Source organism: Nematolebias whitei, chromosome 14 (assembly GCF_014905685.2).
Source record: "Nematolebias whitei isolate Nwh7 chromosome 14, NemWhi1, whole genome shotgun sequence".
NCBI classification, from domain to species: Eukaryota; Metazoa; Chordata; class Actinopteri; order Cyprinodontiformes; family Rivulidae; genus Nematolebias; species Nematolebias whitei.
This window is the reverse complement of record NC_056511.1, coordinates 6,620,263-6,639,478: the sequence shown is the minus strand read 5'-3', so window position 1 is coordinate 6,639,478 and position 19,216 is coordinate 6,620,263. Positions and strand designations below refer to the sequence as shown.

The following is a 19,216-nucleotide window of genomic DNA, read 5'->3' as shown; positions in this document are numbered from 1 at the left end:
GCACAGTGGGTTAAAGATGCAAAACGGTTAAAAACAATCATGTTCAGATTCAAGTCCAACACTACCGGTAATCAGTTTGCAGACAGCCGAGCAGACATTTTTTTTAGATATACGTGCAACAAACAAGATGCAGAACAACACACATGATTAACCGGAACTTTTTATAGATACCAGCGCATACTGTGGTCAAAGGGAATGAAGCAGCAGACAGGGCAGTAAAAACTGAGAGAAAGGATCAAATTGTCTTTACAATATCCATAAATAAATCAGAAGCAAGAAAGTTTGTTAAACAGAAAGTATAAGAAAAGTGGCAACAACAATGAAAAGAAGACAGCTAAGTGTTCACAGAATTCAAAAGTGAGTTGGAGAACTGAGAACAGGAGGGAGTAGCAGAAGAGAAGGATTAATAACAAGTGGACTTCATAATACAAAAAACACATAAAAAACACATGTCTACAGACATTGCTGTCTGTAGAATTAAGGTATGGTGTTATTTTCCATTTAGAATCTTTCTTTCCTTTAACGGATTCTTTAAGTTAGTAAGTAGGATGATAATATATATTCAAATAAGTTTTAATTATATTTTATTTTACCCACTTCTCCTTTCCAGGTCATGGAGGGAGCTTGTGTCCATCTCCAGCAGTCATTGAGAGGTGGGAGACACTCAGTGTTGCCAGGTGTACGATAATTATCGTATTTGTATGACAATTTTGCCCTTTGTACGATGCACGATCAATAATCCCAAAAAAGGCCAAATATACGATAATTTGACCATTCCGTGAATGTGTGGTTGTAACCGGTTGTCATCAGCCTCTCGCAACTGTCTGTCGGAGTTTTTTGTGAACCCTGAAGGCATCTGTGTCCACAAACAGACGCACGATTGGCTGGAAATTCCAGCCAATCGTGCTTTTCTAAATGTTACCTACGTGTTTGCGTTTACCTCAAAACAACAGCATGATTATCCTGATGCATGCTCAATAATCCAGGTAGAAAAATCCAAAAAAGTTCAATCTGGTCCTCTGGACATTCAAAAAACAAAACAAAGCAAAAAAAAAAAAAAAAGTAGATACGTTTTGTCTCTCATCCGAAAGACTTCCTCAGTCTGAGGTGCTGTATTCAGCTCAGTCTTATAAATAGCACCTTCTCAGAGTGGATCAACCAGTTTTGCTGCTGACAACCAAAACCAGCTGCTCACATGGTCAAGAAAGACCATCAGCCTAACGATGGGTCATTAGCACACTGATGACTGTTTACTATTCACAGGAGGCTACTGGCAATAACAGCATTGTAAGAGGGGGACAGTTGAACACGGAGACCTCCACCTCTGTTTAATGATGGACGATTTCTTTTCACAAAGATGGCCTCCTTTACTCCTCTCTCAAACCATCGTTCCTCTCTGTCCAGGATGTGAACATCTTCATCCTTGAAAGAGTGACCGCTGGCCTGGAGATGAGTGTAGACCGCAGAATCCTGGCCTCAGTAACAGTCATGATTGGCTGAATAGTCCGCTGCGCCCGCCCCATGAGTGAGGAAATGAAAAAAAGAAAAGAAGAAGAAGCAGAGCCGGTTTGGAAGCGGACCCATCACTACTATAGTGTATCAATAGATTTGTTATTTTGGTTATGATGGGTGTACGATAATTTCCCTCAAAACACGATCATTTTATGTCTCTAGTACGATAATCCTACATTTCTCACCTGGCAACACTGGAAACACCTGGACAAGTCTTTATTCCATCAGAGACAAACAAGATAAACAACCATTCAAACTCTCACTTACTAAGGACAGTTTACTAATGAATCGAACTTAATGGGACGTCCAGCCGGACGTATGGTCTTGGGCGAAATTCTGTTCTCACACATGACCTCAAATGATCGAGGACTGCAGGGTCGTCACACTGTGCGTATGAAGTGGCTCCGTGTCACGCAGTATGCCGCTCGCTGGTTCGTTATCCTTTGTTATAATTATTTATAGCAATATAAATAAATATATATCATATTTAAAGTCGAAATCAAAACACCTTTGAATTTTATATGAAATCAGGGACGTAAGTTGAGTGTACGGAACGTCAGACGCCATTGATCACATGACTCAGACCAAACCAATCAAGCTCAGACTGAACGCATTACGTCACTGTTGCTTTTTTTTTTTTTTGCGCCTTAGCTTTAGCTCGAAGCATTTTGTTTCTACTTTCCAGCGATTTATAAAGTTTCTGTAATGTTTACAGTAAATCCAGCTTCGAGTTCGGCTCAGTAACTGTTAAGGAAACTTTAGATCAATGAAAGCTAACAGATGTGGAGACAGCAGGCTAATATAAAGACTCTGGAAGCAGCAGGTGAAGAAATGTTGCGAGTTTCTGGACAAAACAGGCCCAGTTTATGAAGAGGAACGGTCTCGTTTAAAATTAAAAAAATGAAACAAAACAAAATTCCTACATGCTGTTTTGAACACCAGAGTTCGTCTGCACAAATCAGGTTTGTATAAATACATTAATCTTATTTAGTGTGATGATGTTAGCTGCAGTTTTTGTAGCTAAGTGACTTAGCATCTTTAGAGGACCGTGTGGATCATGCGCTGTCGCACTTTCGCAACTTTTCTATTTTTTTTAATCCATCCAGAACCTTGTTGGTGGATTCATAAAGCTCGTTATCAAGGTGCAATTTAAGAGTCCTTGAGCTGAATTTTATTGGGGCTGTAACGCTAAAATAACACACTTTTAAAAAAGTGTCATTGCCATATTTTTGTTTAACTGTCTGACATTAAATCTGACTAAACCAGTCACTTAGGATTCTCAAAATTATTTATATTTGTTAAATACCCAATAATGAGAAAAATGAGATATATTATTTTAGAAAATTAGTTAGTTTTTTTTTCAAATTCACAAGGAACATCCTTTTTCTTTGTATTTGGTAACATTGCCTCTAAACTGTATGATTGGATCAAACAATAAAGTCCATGCTCAATAATCCAGGTATACAATCCAACATTTTTCAGTCAGGTCATCTGGACAGTTTCTTATTTTGTGCTGAAACGTTTCGCCTTCGATCCAGAAGGCTTTATCAGTCAAGGAAACACAACAAAACTGATTCTTCCCCCAACAGCTTACTCCAAAGCGGAACAAACCAGTTCTGCTTGTGATAAGATGGTCTCTTTGGTACGCCCCCTCCTCCATTGCCGGCCCTCTTCCTTGTTGACAGTCGTGTCAAACTGATTGAAAACAACAAAGTCCATGCTCAATAATCAACCATTTTTTCAGCGCAAAAAAAGAAACTGTCCAGATGACCTGACTGAAAAATGTTGGATTGAATCAAACAGTTTGGATTTCCTTCTATGAGTTTCTAACAGTAGTTTGTTGTAATTTTGTCTCATGTGTCCTGAGAGAACAGAGTTAGTTTTGTAGAGTTCTTGTTCGCTCACGTTTTTACTAGGGGGGGTGCACCGATAAATCGGCCGTCCGATTTCCTTAACTTTCTTGCTCATGATCAGTGTATGTAAAGTTTTGACCACAACTGTTAGTTGACAGAAGGTTATTAAAAGTTTTTAAAGTTATTTCAAAATTGTCACATCAATTCTGAATCAGTGTAGGGAGGCTAATTTTATGTAATCTGATCATATTTCTTGCTTCTTGTTAGAAGTCTGTAGCTAAGGTTGTTCAGTCTGGAGCTGGTTTATTATGGAGACGAGTAAAAAAGGCTCTTAGAGTAATGGATGTTTGTGGAAATACGTTCTCCTAACATGATCATATTTTTGCATTTTCTCACAGCTGATAAAAAATCTGGAACAAGTTTAGAAGACTCTAGAACATGTTTAATTTGTTCCTTAAAGAACCGACTGAAAGCTCTACATGTTTTACCATCTTCTGGGAGTCAGCCATAAGGACCTCTCTCTTTTATGGATTTAGTTTCAGGACATTTTTCTGACGTCCAGCATTAGATGTTGTTTTGAGCTGATCAGTGAACTCAGTGATAACACCAGTGATGTTTGTGTGAATATAAAGTTATAACTGTCCTTATTGTTCATGTGTTTCAGTGTTCCCTGCAGATGTTCAGCAGACGGTGCTGAATCAGCACTGCTGATTAAAGAAGAAGCTCCTGAAGAATGGAGTTGTGGTGTGGACCAGAAGGACCCAGAGACCCTCAACATAAAGGAGGAAGAGGAGGAACTGAGGATCAATCTGGATGTAGAGCAGCTCAGTGTGAAGGAGGAGACTGATGACACCAGGTTCTCCTTCACTGCAGTTCCTTTGAAGAGTGAGGATGATGAAGAGAAACCTCTGTTCTCTCAGCTTCATCAGCACCAAGTGGAAGATGGAGATCTTCCAACCAGCAGCTCAGCTGACCAGATGAAAGCAGCAACTGGTGGAGAAGATTGTGTTCGACTCTGCAGATCAGGTTTGTATGTTGGGATCATTGTCAACATTTGTAGAAGTTTAACTATTCTTTGGGTTTGTAGCCAAACTTGCTAAATGATTAATCTATGCTGATGACAGTCAGATTTATGTTCCTCTAAAAAAAAAAACAGATTTCCACTCTGTCAATCCGTTGCTCATGTGTCTTTGACGGCATAAAAGCCTGGATGGCTCTAAACTTTTTAAATTTCAATGAGAAAAAGACAGAAGTGATGGTTTTTGGTGGTACCACTGGCCCCCCTCCTGTAGATCTGGGTCTCTTGGCCCAGTTCATCAAGCCCACCATTACAAATCTCAGGGTGAAAATGGATATGGATCTTAAGCTCGACAGCCAGATAAGTTCAGTTGTTAAATTGAGCTTTTTCCTGTTACGGCAGCTAGTTAAAATATAACCTGTCCTTTCACATCAGCACTTTGAAACAGTAAGTCATGTCTTTGTAACTACTAGGCTGGATTACTGTCATGCTCTTTATGTGGGGGTTAGTAGCTCCTCCATTGCCCGTCTTCAGATGGTGCAAAATGCTTCTGCACGTCTTAACTGGCACATGTAAACACGAGCACATTTCCTCCATTTTAGCCTCACTTCACTGGTTGCCCATACATTTTAGGATCAGTTTTAAGATTCTTTTATTTACTTTTAAATCTCTCAATGGTCTTGCCCCACCCTACCTCTCCGAGCTGCTACAGCCTTATACCCCCTCACATGCTCTCAGGTCAGCTGATCAGCTGCTCCTGAGTGTGTTCAAAACAAATCTCAAGATTAGAGGTGACCGTGCCTTTTCTGTAGCAGCTCCTGAACTATGGAACGGTCTAGACCGCCTCTCCACATCAGACAGGCCTCCTCGCTGCCTGTTTTTAAATCCCATCTTAAAACTTCTCTTTTTTTCCAAGGCTTTTGACACCATGTAAGATGTTGATTTTACTATTGTATTTACAGTTTTAATTTTTTTTTTTTTATTGCATAGCTGTTTATGTCTTTTTGTGCTTTTTAACTTGTCTGTACAGCACTTTGGTCCTGTATGGGTGTTTTTAAAGTGCTTTATTAATAAAGTTGGATTGGAATGACAGGAGGCAGCACGGTGGCGCAACTGGTAGAGCTGCTGCCTCTCAGCAAGCAGGTCCCTGGTTCAAACCCCGGTCCAGGGGCCCTCTGGGTGGAGTTTGCATGTTCTCTCCGTGCATGCGTGGGTTTTCTCCGGGTGCTCCGGTTTCCTCCCACAGACCAAAAACATGCATGTTAGGCTGATTGGTAACTCTAAATTGTCCCTAGGTGTGAGTGAGAGAGTGAATGGTTGTTTGTCTCGTTTGTCTCTATGTGGCCCTGTGATGGACTTGCGACCCGTCCAGGGTGTACCCCGCCCCTCGCACAGTGATTGCTGGACATGGGCACCAGCGACCCCCGTGACCCAAAATGGAATAAACGGGTAAAGAAAATGGATGGATGGATGGAATGACAGGGTTGCAACGAGACAGCAGCAGATGTTAATGCCCTTTTAGTGTATGAACATGTAATGTTTCTTTTTTACTTTATAAAAGATAAAATTAAAAACCTAAAGCCTCATAATTTTTTAGGCTGTTCCCATCAGGGCTGCCAACTGCAAAACATCATTTACATATCTGGGGCCTCTTGTACAAAGACATGCTTGGATTTTCCATTTAAACTGTGCATTTGTTTAAATCAGGAAAACAGAGTACACACAACAAAATTAGTTGTATGAAGCTGTGTGTGCACACAAAAACAAGTACATACTGATCAATATTGAACTGAGCTCACATGAGACCACTTCTTCTTTCGGCTTTTCTCTCATCAGGGGTCGCCACAGCGAGACATCCTCCCTCACTCTGTCCTCATCATCCTCTGTCCTCACTCCAACTACCTCCATGTCCTCTCCAACTGCATCCATATATGTCCTCTTTGGTCTTTCCCTTTGTCTTTTTCCTGGCAGCTGCATTTCTAACATTCAATTCAGTTTATTTATATAGAGCCAAATCACGACAAAGTTGTCTCAGGGCACTTTACAGAAACATTCTTCTACCAGTATACCCACTGTCCCTCCTCTGGACATGTCCAAACCACTGTCCCTCGTCTGGACATGTCCCAACCATCTCAATCTGGTCTCTCTAACTTTATCTCCCCATTGTTCAACTTGTGCTGTACCTCTGATGATCTCATTCTTAATCTTATCCATCCTTGTCACTCCTAAGGAGAACCTCAACATAGAAAAAGTAAAGCAAATATGTTATTGATTAAATTAACTTAACCACTGCATTTGACTAACATAGCAAATCGCACACTCAAATCGCACATTCTTTCCATGAGCTTTGTGAAATGTGCCCTTGAGGGAAGAGTGTAACCTGGATTAAAAGTGTGGATCATTGTAGTGAAGCCTTCATCTTCAACCATCGACAGAGGCCTCATGTCAGTGACGATCATGCTAAGGATGTCCAACAATTTTCAGTCAGGTCATCTGGACAGTTTCTTTTTTCTGTGTTGAAACATTTCACCTTCCATCCAGAAGGCTTCATCAGTCAAGGAATCACACAACACGAAACTGATTCTTCCCCCAACAGCTTACTCCAAAGTGGAACAAACCAGTTATGTTGGTGCTAAGATGGTCTCTTTGGCACGCCCCCTCCTCCGGTGCCGGCCCTCTTCCTCGTCGACAGTCATGTCAAACTGGTTCAAAACCAACAAAGTTCATGCTCAATAATCCAGGTATACAATCCAACAGTTTTTATGTTAAGGATGCTTTCAGTCAAGACAGCTCCTTGCTGTGGTGTGCACGATGTCTTTCCCATCATGAAGGCTGTCATTGTTTGTTTTCTGGAATGAGAAAGACATATGTATTATAGCATAATTTACAGCAGCTCAAGAAATGCCTTGTTTCACTTACAGTGTCAGGTTAAGGCAAATAAGTAAGGCAAAGCGCAGTTAAACACAGGACAGACACACACAAATGGGTGTGTGTATGTCTGTCCTGTTACACACACACATACATATGTGCGTGTGTCTTGTGTGTTTATATATATATATATATATAATACTCAATTACACACATTTGAATAGATGTAATAAATTACTTTAATTCCTCTTTAAATGCAATTCGTCCTTCCATACAATGCAGTGTCTTCACTCAGACTTTGCTGGTAAATTAAAACGTGAAGCTTGATCATTAAATTATTACCATCTTTGTGTTAGATTTATTTATAAATCATATTCAAACACTGTTTGTACCAATTAAATAGAAATTAAAAAGTAACACACATGTACACTATCACTGTCAATAATCAGCTAATATACAACCAGCAGCATCAGGCCAGCTACCGGAGAGACTGATGTTACTTTTTCTCCCTTGAAAACGGAACAAATGTAGGATATTTTAGAGACTTACTCTGCTGTTGATCTCCCTTCATCCTCATCGATGACTCCGATATGTTTACGTTTCACCATGGTGCTCCTGTGCCGTGTCGTTACTTTTGCAAAGCTTGCATGTTATGCAGTTTTTAGCTTTGTGAAGCATCAAGTGTTCCCACACTTTTGAGGACTTGGGTCGAACCGTTTTCTCTGCGTCGGTCATTTGGAAACATACTTAATTTCCTTTGAAAACACTGCCTCTGCTCTGCTTCCGCCTCACTCCGTTCAACTCGCTCTACAGATTTTTATTTATTTTTTACTTTATTTAGTCAGCCAGCATTGACAATGCTCTGCAGGTGAACAAAACGGCTCCGCAACATGGCAAAAAAGATTCTGGGAGAATCGGAACGTTAGTCCCGGTTCCAATCAATTCTCGAGACTCAGTGTCCAACCCTAATCCTGCCTGGACCCTCTTTTTCATCTCTTTACCACACTCTTCATTTTTCTGGACAGTAGACCCCAAGTACTTGAAGTCCTTTACATTTGTGAGCTCTGCTTCTTATAGGGACTGAGATGGGGTAGAGGTAGAGTAGCCAACTTGGCACCAGAAGTTGCAGTTCGATTCCCAGCCATTCTCACGTCGTGTTGTCGCTGAGCAAGACACCCAATCTGCAATTGCTCCCCGGGCGCTTACGTAGCTGCCTACTGCTCCACCTGGGTGTAGCTTGTGTGATGGGTTATATGCAGAGAACTAATTTCGCCATTGTATGGGAACATAAATTATGACAATCTTAGACTTCCCCCTTTGTAGCCTCACTGTTCCACCTGTCTTCTTCTCATTCACACACATGTACTCTGTCTTACTACTGCTGACTTTCATTCCGCTTCTTTCAAGTGCATTCCTCCACCTCTCTAACTTCTCTTCCACTTGTTCCCTGCTCTCACCACAGATCACAATGTCATGTGCAAACATCATAGTCCAGAGTGATTCTTGGCTGACCTCATCTGTTAGTTGGTCCATCACCAGAGCAAACAAGAAGGGGCTCAGAGTCGATCCTTGATGCACTCCCACCTTCACCATGAAGCTATCTGTCCCTTCTACAGCACATCTCACCGTTGTCCTTTTGTCCTCATACATGTCCTGTACCAGTCTAACATACTGCTCTACCTCTCCAGATTTCCTCATGCAATACCACACCTCCTCCTCAGCACCCTGTCTTGTGCTTTTTCTAAATCCACAGACACAATAAAGTTCTTTCTGACCATTTCTGTACTTCTCCATCATTCAACCTTTATTTAGACAGGTAAATCCCATTGAGCCTCGAGGATTAATTTACAAGAGAGACCTGATCAGCATCCTCAAAGGAAAGATGGCATCTGTGGTGCTCTTTCTCGGCATGAAACCATACTGCTGCTGACAGATTGCCACCTCTTGTCGAAGTCTAGCTTCCACAACTCTCTCCCAGAACTTCCATGTGTGACTCATCAACTTAATTCCCCTGTAGTTTCTACAAGTCTACATCACCCTTGTTCTTAAAAATGGGCACTAGCACACTTCTCCATTCCTCAGGCATTTTCTTACCCACAAATATGGCAATTGAATGTTTGAGTCAAAAACCTCACTTTCATCTCTCCTAGACATTTCCAAACCTGAACCTCTTTCATCTATCTACCTGATGAAGAGTACCATACCATTTTACCATATCATTTTATTTATAGAGCACTTATGTAGTGAACCAGATAACCTCAAATCTACCAGATGGACAGAGACTGTTATTTTCATTGATCTGAATAAGTCTGAACCATCTGATGAACTTTCTTTCTTGAATTAATCAAGCAGAAAAGACAATTCTTTATAATCATTACTGTCTTACAAATGTTTTGATAATCAAATTGTGTTAGTTCACTCAATGCTTTACAGGTTGAAAAGAACTACTAATTTTTATTTTACATAAACAGTAAGTAATGATTTTTGTTCCTCATTCAGAGAAGAAATCACCTGAATATGCCTTTCTTGATTTTATGTCTGAAATGAGCAAGCTGTCGTAAGTATGTTAAAGGTTGGTTTTCGGTCAACTAAAATGTTTACCGAGAAAAATGTCATGTTTTACTATTTGAAAAGATTACAAAGTGTGAGACTCCACGAAGTCTGCTGTTGCTGAAATAATCTTTTCTGTATGTTGTAAACAATCCTTGACTTATGATAACATCTTACGTCACAAATCCACTCCTCTTTCTGGTCCTTCCACGAATCAGAAAGCTCTAAATTGAACAGGAAGTCGACCCATTTAAAATGTGACAACTGCCCAGTTCATGTTAGATTCCAATAGAGAAGAGAAGGAATAGAGAATTATGGATTCCAGAATTCCAAGAGAAGGAGAGTTCTGAGAGATGTTGGAATGAGAGCTGACAACAGGTCCGATAGTCCAACAGAATGAGCAGATTGAGAGTGCAGCCGGTTATGAAGAGTTTGGAGTTATGAAGAACCAGGAACGTTTGGGATTATAATTCTGTTTTGAGCTAATCAACGCACGACTTTCTGAAGGTTTGGTAGCTCTCGACGGAGACGCTGAAACGAGTCAGAAAGGAACTACATCCAGCGCTGATTCATCGTCAACAGGTAGATGGTTCTATTTTGACCAAGTGTACCGTGAGAAGCTGAGGATCTGACGAAGCGTGCAATTTCTGGTTAAACAGATTAAACTTCCCTCACACAGTTCTCTGTAAGATAATCTCCTTTCACTCTAAAACCCACCTCTCTCTCATAAATCAGTACAGATATTTTAGAAATATCTTAAGCAAAGTCCTCAAATCACCGCCGAGTGATTTGAAGTTCATTTTCTGTGAAACTGTCTGTTATTATTTTCATATTTTGCCAAATTAATGTAAATGTTTGATGTTAAACTTTGATTCTGAAAATAAATGATTCCATTCATTTGATGGGTCAAAGATAAACAACGTCTCTCGTTACATTTCTGTTAAACTCAATGCACGGCATTTACAGTCAGAAAAATGAAGAACTCGTGAATATTGTATGCAAATATATATCCATATATTTGTCATACAACAAGTGACACGTACCTCACGTGTCTCACTACACTTAAAACAGTGACAAGGCCAACCAAAGTGCTTTACAGACAGAACAACAGGTAACACACAAAGCAAAATACAAAATGAAGTAAATTAGAAATATAGACATAAAAACGATGCAGATAATGACGACTAACCAGTGTGGAGCATCAGTAGAGGTCATAGAAACTGTGGACCAGTACATGGGAAATATTAGTGATGTTGAAGTTCGGAAAGCTCTGAAAAAAATGAAGATGGGGAAGGCAGTAGGACCTGATGACATACCAGGTTCACTCTAAAAAGAGTCTTTGGGCTGTAGTTCATCTTAGGGACTTTATTACATTAATCTCACTTAATTATTTTGGTTTCATGAAAACAACTTACTTTTATGGGTTCAATTAAGTTAAAAGTCACACTTTATCTGCAATAAACTTTTTACTTTTAGTCTGTGAAACAATTAGGTTTAATGCAGCTTCAGTATCATACGTCTGACGTCATGACGTAAACTTTACCCGAGACCGATCACACTGTACCAAGGGGAAAAAAAATTGCCACTGTACCGACCGCTTGTGCAACCGCCATTTTTTTCTCTGCATCAACGAGATTCAGATTAAACAGTAAGTGAATTAAAATTTCAATTATTTTTACAATGAAAAGGGTTCATTTAGGTAAGAATAGTTAAATGCCCATGAGTTAGTTTTCTCTTATGTAATGGCTCCCTGAATATATAAGCCTAAGCAAGCGTGCTACCCACCACAAGCTAGCATTTAATAGACGGTGTAAAAAAGTAAATAATAGTTCTTCTACCTTAAATTCGAAACATTTATTGACTGTCTGTGATTTAGGTTGAAGTAACGTCACTTATTTGCTCTAACACATTAGCTAGTTTTAATTAGCCGCGCTGTTCGGCTGATTCAAGTTTCATCGTGTTTTAATAAAATCACTCTGTCCATGATTAAAAGTGAAGATTTATTTTGCATGTACCGTACTTTGACATTTTTTGGGGTAAAACTCAAAAGAGCTAAATGCTGAAAGTCGTGTATGTAGTGACAAATTTTGCATTTTGTGTTGGACTTTAGACATTATAAACAGGTGCAGCGTGCAGGTGACAATTAAATTCAGGCTGATTTGCTTCTTCAGAGGATTGCCTGCATGTTTCGGTAGGAAGGCACGAGACAGCCTCGTGTTGCAGTGACGACCAGCATTGACTTTATACAATGAACTGCTACTATGCGAACAAGTTGGTGTTTTTGATGAGTCTGCTTTATAGTGGGTAATGCAAAGCTAATTGAAGCTAATGCTAATCACTGCGAGTTGCTGCAGCAGCAATGAAGCTGTCTCTCACTGCTTACAGGTGACAGAACATAAAACACGTAGTATCCCAAAAGTTAATGCTACAAATACATCAGCTGACCTTTTTCTGAAAAAACATTAAGAAATTTATGTGATCCATGCGTATGTTTGTAAACACATTGAGCTAACGCTTCTCAATACCCACCCTTCTCTTCCCTTGCCTCAGGCCTGGACTCAAGAATCATTGAACCATCAAAGGTGAGTCATATTTGCTTCATAAGGGAATATCTTAATATTATAGCTTCTCTATTGATAATTTAGAAATATTTAAAAATAATGCTAAGTGAATAAGTTATATTGCTGTTTTTTGTTGTACATATTTTAATATTAGTGTTACTGTTGTGAAGACTGTTGCTGTATTCGTAATGGTTTGTTTGCACCTTGCACATTGCCCAGGACATCCTTATAAAAGAGATTAATAATCTCAATGGATTTCCTTCCTGGTAAAATAAAAATTTAGATAAAAATATTTAAAAAATATGCAAGGTGTGTGGTCTAAAGTAAGTCAAACAATTGGCTCTAATAAATAACATAATTTTAAGCAGTTACAGGAAAAAAATGTTTGTTAGCTTTCTCCTTGGTCAAATCCTTCATGCCGGTGAGTTCTAGGAGCTGCTAGTGGCCTACAATTCTCAGAAATCACATCCAGCTTGTGGTTGAGTTCGTTAAGCATACGAGTCTGAGAGCTCGAGGCACGAGCTCTCAAAATGAGCTCTCCGCAGAAAAATGTGCCCTTCACATAAGGCTGGCAGCTTTCCCATGGCCAAAACTGCTAAAAACCTCCACGACCGGACTCCAAAAATGAGTGGAGTCCGGTCGTGGAGATGTTGAATCAGGCCGTTCAGGCTCTAACACTCACAGGCTGACTTTAACGCTGAAAGGAGGCGGCTACGGTCCTCTTTTCCTCCAGTCAAACACGGAGAAACTTTTCGCTCATAAATTGAAGCCATTCAATGCCACATGCACACTGCACACATGAACCCCGTTTGTGGGTGTAACCAACGCCATAGACATACAGCAGCTCTATACAGCTCTGGGCATAAACGCATATGTCTCTTTGCCATATGTCTGTTCTTTACCTGCCTGCGTTTTGAAACCACGTGTCATGTTACAGCCAATCACCAAAACTTGACACCGAAAGAAGAGATGTGTTTTGATTTTAGCACTGACCGAAGCAGTTTGGTCGGTACCATAAAAGAACCGAGATTCGGTACTCAGCCCTAGTCATATGTGAGCAGAGTGAACAGGAGGGGGCTCAGCACACAGTCCTGAGGGGAGCCAGTGCTGAGGGTTATGGTGGAGGAGGAGAAGTTGTGGATCCTCACAGACGGTCCATCAGGTTCTGGGGAATCATGGTGTTGAAGGCGGATGTGAAGTCCACAAAGAGCATACGGACGCAAGAGTCCTTCTGCTCCAGATGAGTGAGAGCAGTGTGGACCACAGAGGAGATGGCGTCCTCTGTTGATCGATTCTCACAGTGTGCGTACTGGAGTGGGTCCTCGTTGATGTCGATGGTAGCTTTGATGTGGGTCATGACCAGTCTTTCGAAGCATTTGGCCCCTATTGGGGTGAGGGCTACTGGCCGGGGGTGAGGGCTATTGGCCGGTAGTAATTCAGACCAGTCACTGCAGAACTCTTAGAAACTTGGATGATGTGGTTGTCTTCAGGCAGGTGTGAACAGTTGCCAGTGTGAGGGAGGAGAGAATATTTAACCAAAAATTAGACGTGCGGTACAAATTTATTTAAAAAATAAATTATGTCTGGACTCAAAATACTGTCATACTTTAATACCTAACTTTCCTTTGTTTTATTTTTTTGGCCCTCTACAAGCATATGTCCAAACATTTGACTAATAATGGATCTAAAATATTTTGTAAAGACTTTCAATAGCTACCAGCTTTACACAGCTGTGTTTGTGCTCTTTTCCCAGATTACCATGGCAAGTTCAAAACCAGAAAGACTGAAGGTGATTCTGGGAGAGAGCAACATTGAAAAGCTGACTTTTCCAAATGGGATACCAGAATCTCTGAATGAGCTTCTCAGCAAGGTGAAAGATACCTTTGGTTTAAAGACCAATATCTGACTGCAATATATGGACAAAGATTTTGATAATGACTTCTTCAATCTCAGTTCAACTACAGACATTGAGGATTTGGGAACAGTCAAGGTGATTGAACAGCAATCCATTCAACCTTTAACTGATGTCAATGAAACAGTGTCATAAATTTCTATCAAAATTTATATTTTATTTTGAAAGACTTCTTGCCATTTCTCAGTAGCTTCCTGCCACTGACTAACATTTTCCTTTGACAGAGCTGGGCACTCATGGCTTCCAGCACCCCGCCTCTCATGTGGTGGGTATTTGTGACACAGAGAGAATGCCCTCAGGTAATCAGATGTACGAGGCCTTTTGCCCACGGTTTCAAATACCCAACCATAACTCTGCCCACTCTATCATCATGCGACCAGAAGTCTAACCTGAATGACCAATGAGGTACTCTCAAGGACCATCCCCCAAGATAGACGTGAATGAATTTCTTAAGATTGTTCCCGTGTTGTTTTATCTTATTTTGTGCTTCATGCACAGACCTGTTCATTTGTTCAGCGATAATGGAAAATGCATGGAGAATTTCTTATGACGCAGCTTTCATGTTAAAAGCGATCTATCAGCTGTCGAGGAGGAAATGGAGCTGCTGCCCGTAAACTGCATCATGTAGAGTGTCAGGGATTGGAGACACAAAAGCAGTCAAGTCTGGTACATGTTTTAATAAAAGTTTTAATTTTTTTTTCTGTGTGATGTCTTTCTGTATCAGTAAATATGTGTTTAAATACCGGGATTTCATTTTAAAGTCACATCCGAACACGAAGCAGAGAAACAGGAGTCTTCCCCACTCCACTTTCCGTCTATGAGAACTCAACGATGGCGAAGTGATGTCAGTTTTATTTTTAAAGCAGTCAGTCAGTCAAGACTGACACATATTTGAATAAAAGTTTTAAAAAATCTTTATGTGTATGGTAAATATGTTTAAATGCCAAAAGGCTCCACACAGAACGGAGGGGACATCAGGAGGGAGAGAGGTATTCCCCCTTCTATCCTCCTCATATGAGCTCTGTGGAGCAGAATCACGTCAAATTTATTTTGAAAGTACATTTAAAAAGAACAGTTGTTAACAAAAATGTTTACCAATAAAAATCAATGGTACTAATGAATATTAATTAATATATGCAATATTAATTAATGAATATTTACCGCATTCTACCGGTACTATTTGACTTGTGGTCACATGACCTCGATAAGACTCTGGGTTATATTTACTGGTAAATAATTTTTAAAGAATTTCAGCTACGTAGGTGTTTGGCATTGTTCTGTCCAGTGATTGTTTAGTTATTGTGTTCATTTTGAAGGTATAATGGTTGTAACCATGAATCAGACAGCGAAGCTTCATGATACTTATGATATTGCAATCTGATTGTGTGTTGAAAGCAAGCTATAGTCTGTGAAACACCATCTGCTAACTGGTTCTTCTACTACAACAAGAAAGCTGCACACTGTCAGAGCTGGCTGGGGACACAGATCTCGATGAATGGTGGATGCCTGCAGCTAAATAACCGGAGCATATAAAATTATGATTTATCTTATATTTAATAAGTGTGGCTTAAAGACAGGTGCGTTTTAAAGTCCAACAATTACGGTAATCTATCAGAGGAGAATGGCTCCTTGGTTCATTTCTGAGTTACGTACTTTAAAACGGGCATGTAGAAAGCTGGAAAGAAAGTCTTGCTCCACTAACGTTGAAGAATTTAACTTATCTTGGAGACTTAGCTTGCTAACTTATAAAACACTCCGTAAAGCTAAAAGCAATTTGTGTGAATATTAAGTTACAATGCCCTTAATGTTCATGTGTTTAATTGTTCCCTGCAGATGCTCAGCCAATGATGCTGATTGTAGAAGAAGCTTCTAAAGAATGGAAGTCTGATGTGAACCAGAAGGACCCAGAGCCCCTCCATATGAAGTGCCAAGTGAAAGATGAGGATCTTCCAACCGGCAGCTCATCTGACAAGATGAATGCAGTAACTATAGGAGAAGACTGTGGAGGAGCAGAAACTACTAGAAACCCAGATGTAAATACTCATGAAGATGGTTTCACCTCTTCACAGACTGAAGACAGTGAGAATGATGATAAAGATGTGAATGATCCTGATTCTCAGCTGAAAGACTCATCAGACTCTGGATCAGAACCTGAAGACAGTGACAATGACTGGACGGAGAGCAGGGCTCCTGAGCCAGGTGTAAATACTGTCAACAAATCTTGCAGCTTCTCTGAGGTTGAGAAACAATTTCTTCACAAGCCGTCTGTCCAGAGAAACAAGACGGATCATTCACAAATAAAGTCCTCAAGTTGTTTGGTTAGCAAGAAATGTTTTAGAGTGAAGAAAATTGGAGGCTCAAACAAAAACATCCAGCCAAGTCTGAAATCATTTAGTTGTGATGACTGTGGAAAAAGATTTGACAGTAAAGGTAATTTAAACATACACATGAGAATACACACAGGAGAGAAACCATTTGCTTGTGATGTTTGTGGACAATGGTTTGGAGATAAGTCATCTTCAAAAAGACACATGAGAATCCACACAGGAGAGAAACCATTTGCTTGTGATACTTGTGGGTATAAATTTAGACACAAGTCAACTTTAAACTCACACATAAGAATCCACACAGGAGAGAAACCATTTGCTTGTGGAGTTTGTGAACAAAAGTTTGGGCGAAAGTCCCATTTAAGCTCACACATGACAACCCACACAGGACAAAAACCATTTGCTTGTGATGTATGTGGACAAAGTTTTGGACAAAAGTCTAATTTAAACAAACACATGATAATCCACACAGGACATAAACCATTTGCTTGTGATGTTTGTGGACAAACGTTTGGACAAAAGGCACATTTAAACTCACACATGATAATCCACACAGGACAGAAACCATTTGTTTGTGATGTTTGTGGACAACGTTTTGGACAAAAGTCAATTTTAAATAAACACATGATAATCCACACAGGACAGAAACCATTTGCTTGTGATGTTTGTGGAAAAAAGTTTAGACAAAAGTCACATTTAAAGTCACACAAGGGAATCCACATTGGAGATAAACCATTTGCTTGTGATGTTTGTGGACAACAGTTTAGAGAAAAGTCACTTTTAAACTCCCACGTGATAATCCACACAGGACAAAAAGCATTTACTTGTGATGTTTGTGGACAAAGTTTTGTACACAAGTCAAATTTAAACAAACACATGACAATCCACACAGGACATAAACCATTTGCTTGTGGAGTTTGTGGACAAAGATTTGGACACAAGTCACATTTAAACTCACACATTATAATACACACAGGACAGAAACCATTTGCTTGTGGAGTTTGTGGACAAAGGTTTAGACTAAAGCAAACTTTAAACAACCACATGAGAATCCACACAGGACTAAAACCATTTGCTTGTGATGTTTGTGGACAAAAGTATAGACAAAAGTCAAATTTAAACCAACACATGATAAGCCACACCGGAGAGAAACCATTTGCTTGTGATGTTTGTGGACAATGTTTTGGACACAAGTCACATTTAAATTCACACATGAGGATCCACACAGGCCAGAAACCATTTGTTTGTGAAGTTTGTGGACAAAGGTTTGGTCAAAAGTCAACTTTAAACATACACATGAGAATCCACACAGGAAAGAAACCATTTGCCTGTGATGTTTGTGGACAAACGTTCAGACAAAAGTCTCATTTAAACTCACACATGATAATCCACACAGAACAGAAACCATTTGCTTGTGATATTTGTGGACAAAATTTTGGACTAAAGTCAAGTTTAAAGAAACACATGAGAAACCACACAGGACAGAAACTGTGATGTATATTGATACATGTTAATAATTTTTTTATTGCCACTACGTGGCATTGTATTTTTATAAAAGACCTGAATGATGACGAGTAAGGGGTGGTGGCATCTCCCAAACATGGCGTCCGTCTCATATGTTACATGGTGTCAGGAGTGAAAGATAAAGAGAGCATTGATTAACCTTGCAAAGGAAAGAAAATGGTGCAGATGAAGTCTCCAACCTCATTATGTCTAGAAAAAAATATAGCAAAAAACTGGAGAGTCTGTACCTTATTGCCAGCGGAATTAAGGAAAAATATGATGCAGTGAAAAGAGCCATGTTTCTGCATGTAGCGGGAGATGAAGCCATCAATGTATACAACACCTGTGATTTAGTTGAGAATGCTGATGAGGATGCTGAAAACTACTGTAAACTGAAAGAGCTGTTCCACAAGTATTGTTTACTAAGGAAAAATGTGACCTATTTGAGGCACCTGTTCTTCACTCAAGTGCAAGGTAAATCAGAGACTATTGATTCATATGTGACTGATTTAAAGAATAAAGCCAAAGACTCCGAGTTTGAGCCCCTCACCGACTCACTGATAAAACATAGAATTGTGTGTGGAATCTGATGATCTAGTAAAAGGACGATTATTAAGAGAACTTGATCTCAATCTGGAGAAAGCAATAGACATTTGCAGAGCCAGTGAGTAGTCAAGAGTCAGCTAAAAGTACGTGAGGAGGTTGAAATCCCTGTTAATAAAGTCATAAAGACAAAAACAATATGATGAACAGGGAGACAGTGGAGCTACAGCAGAGTGTAAATGTGAGGAAGCAAGGGAACTGCACAAGATGCGGCAATAAGCACGATCCAAGGAAATGTCCTGCTTATGGACGTGTGTAAAGCTTGCCACAGGAAAAATCACAATGCAAGAATATGCAAATTTCACAAGCACACAAACAACCTGAAGGTGCATCATATAAATAAGACAGAAGCTGAAAAGGAGGAATTCTTTATTGGTTCCATTCACACAGCATCACAATCTATCATAACTGTAACCAAGGCAGAAAAATGGCATGAAGATCTGATTGTCAACAAAGTTTTAAAAATCAGGTTGGCTACTGGAGCTGAATGCAATGTTGTGTCCATGAAA

At 39.8% G+C, this 19,216-nt stretch overlaps 1 protein-coding gene across 1 annotated transcript; it reads left to right on the top strand.

Annotated features, from left to right (window-relative positions):
* Positions 1 to 548: 548 nt before the first annotated feature.
* On the top strand, positions 549 to 18,095 carry LOC119420796 (gastrula zinc finger protein XlCGF57.1-like). Its single transcript, XM_037688222.1, has 2 exons — positions 549 to 610; positions 16,802 to 18,095. The coding sequence occupies exons 1-2, from the start codon at positions 549 to 551 to the stop codon at positions 18,093 to 18,095; spliced, it is 1,356 nt and encodes a 451-aa protein (XP_037544150.1).
* Positions 18,096 to 19,216: the final 1,121 nt, after the last annotated feature.

Excerpts from the sequence above, each read along its gene's own strand:
- LOC119420796 (XM_037688222.1), top strand. The coding sequence starts at position 549 with ATGATAATATATATTCAAATAAGTTTTAATTATATTTTATTTTACCCA. Across the intron at positions 611-16,801 it reads TACCCACTTCTCCTTTCCAG|ACACATGAGAATCCACACAG; the intron begins GTCATGGAGGGA and ends ATCTTCAAAAAG.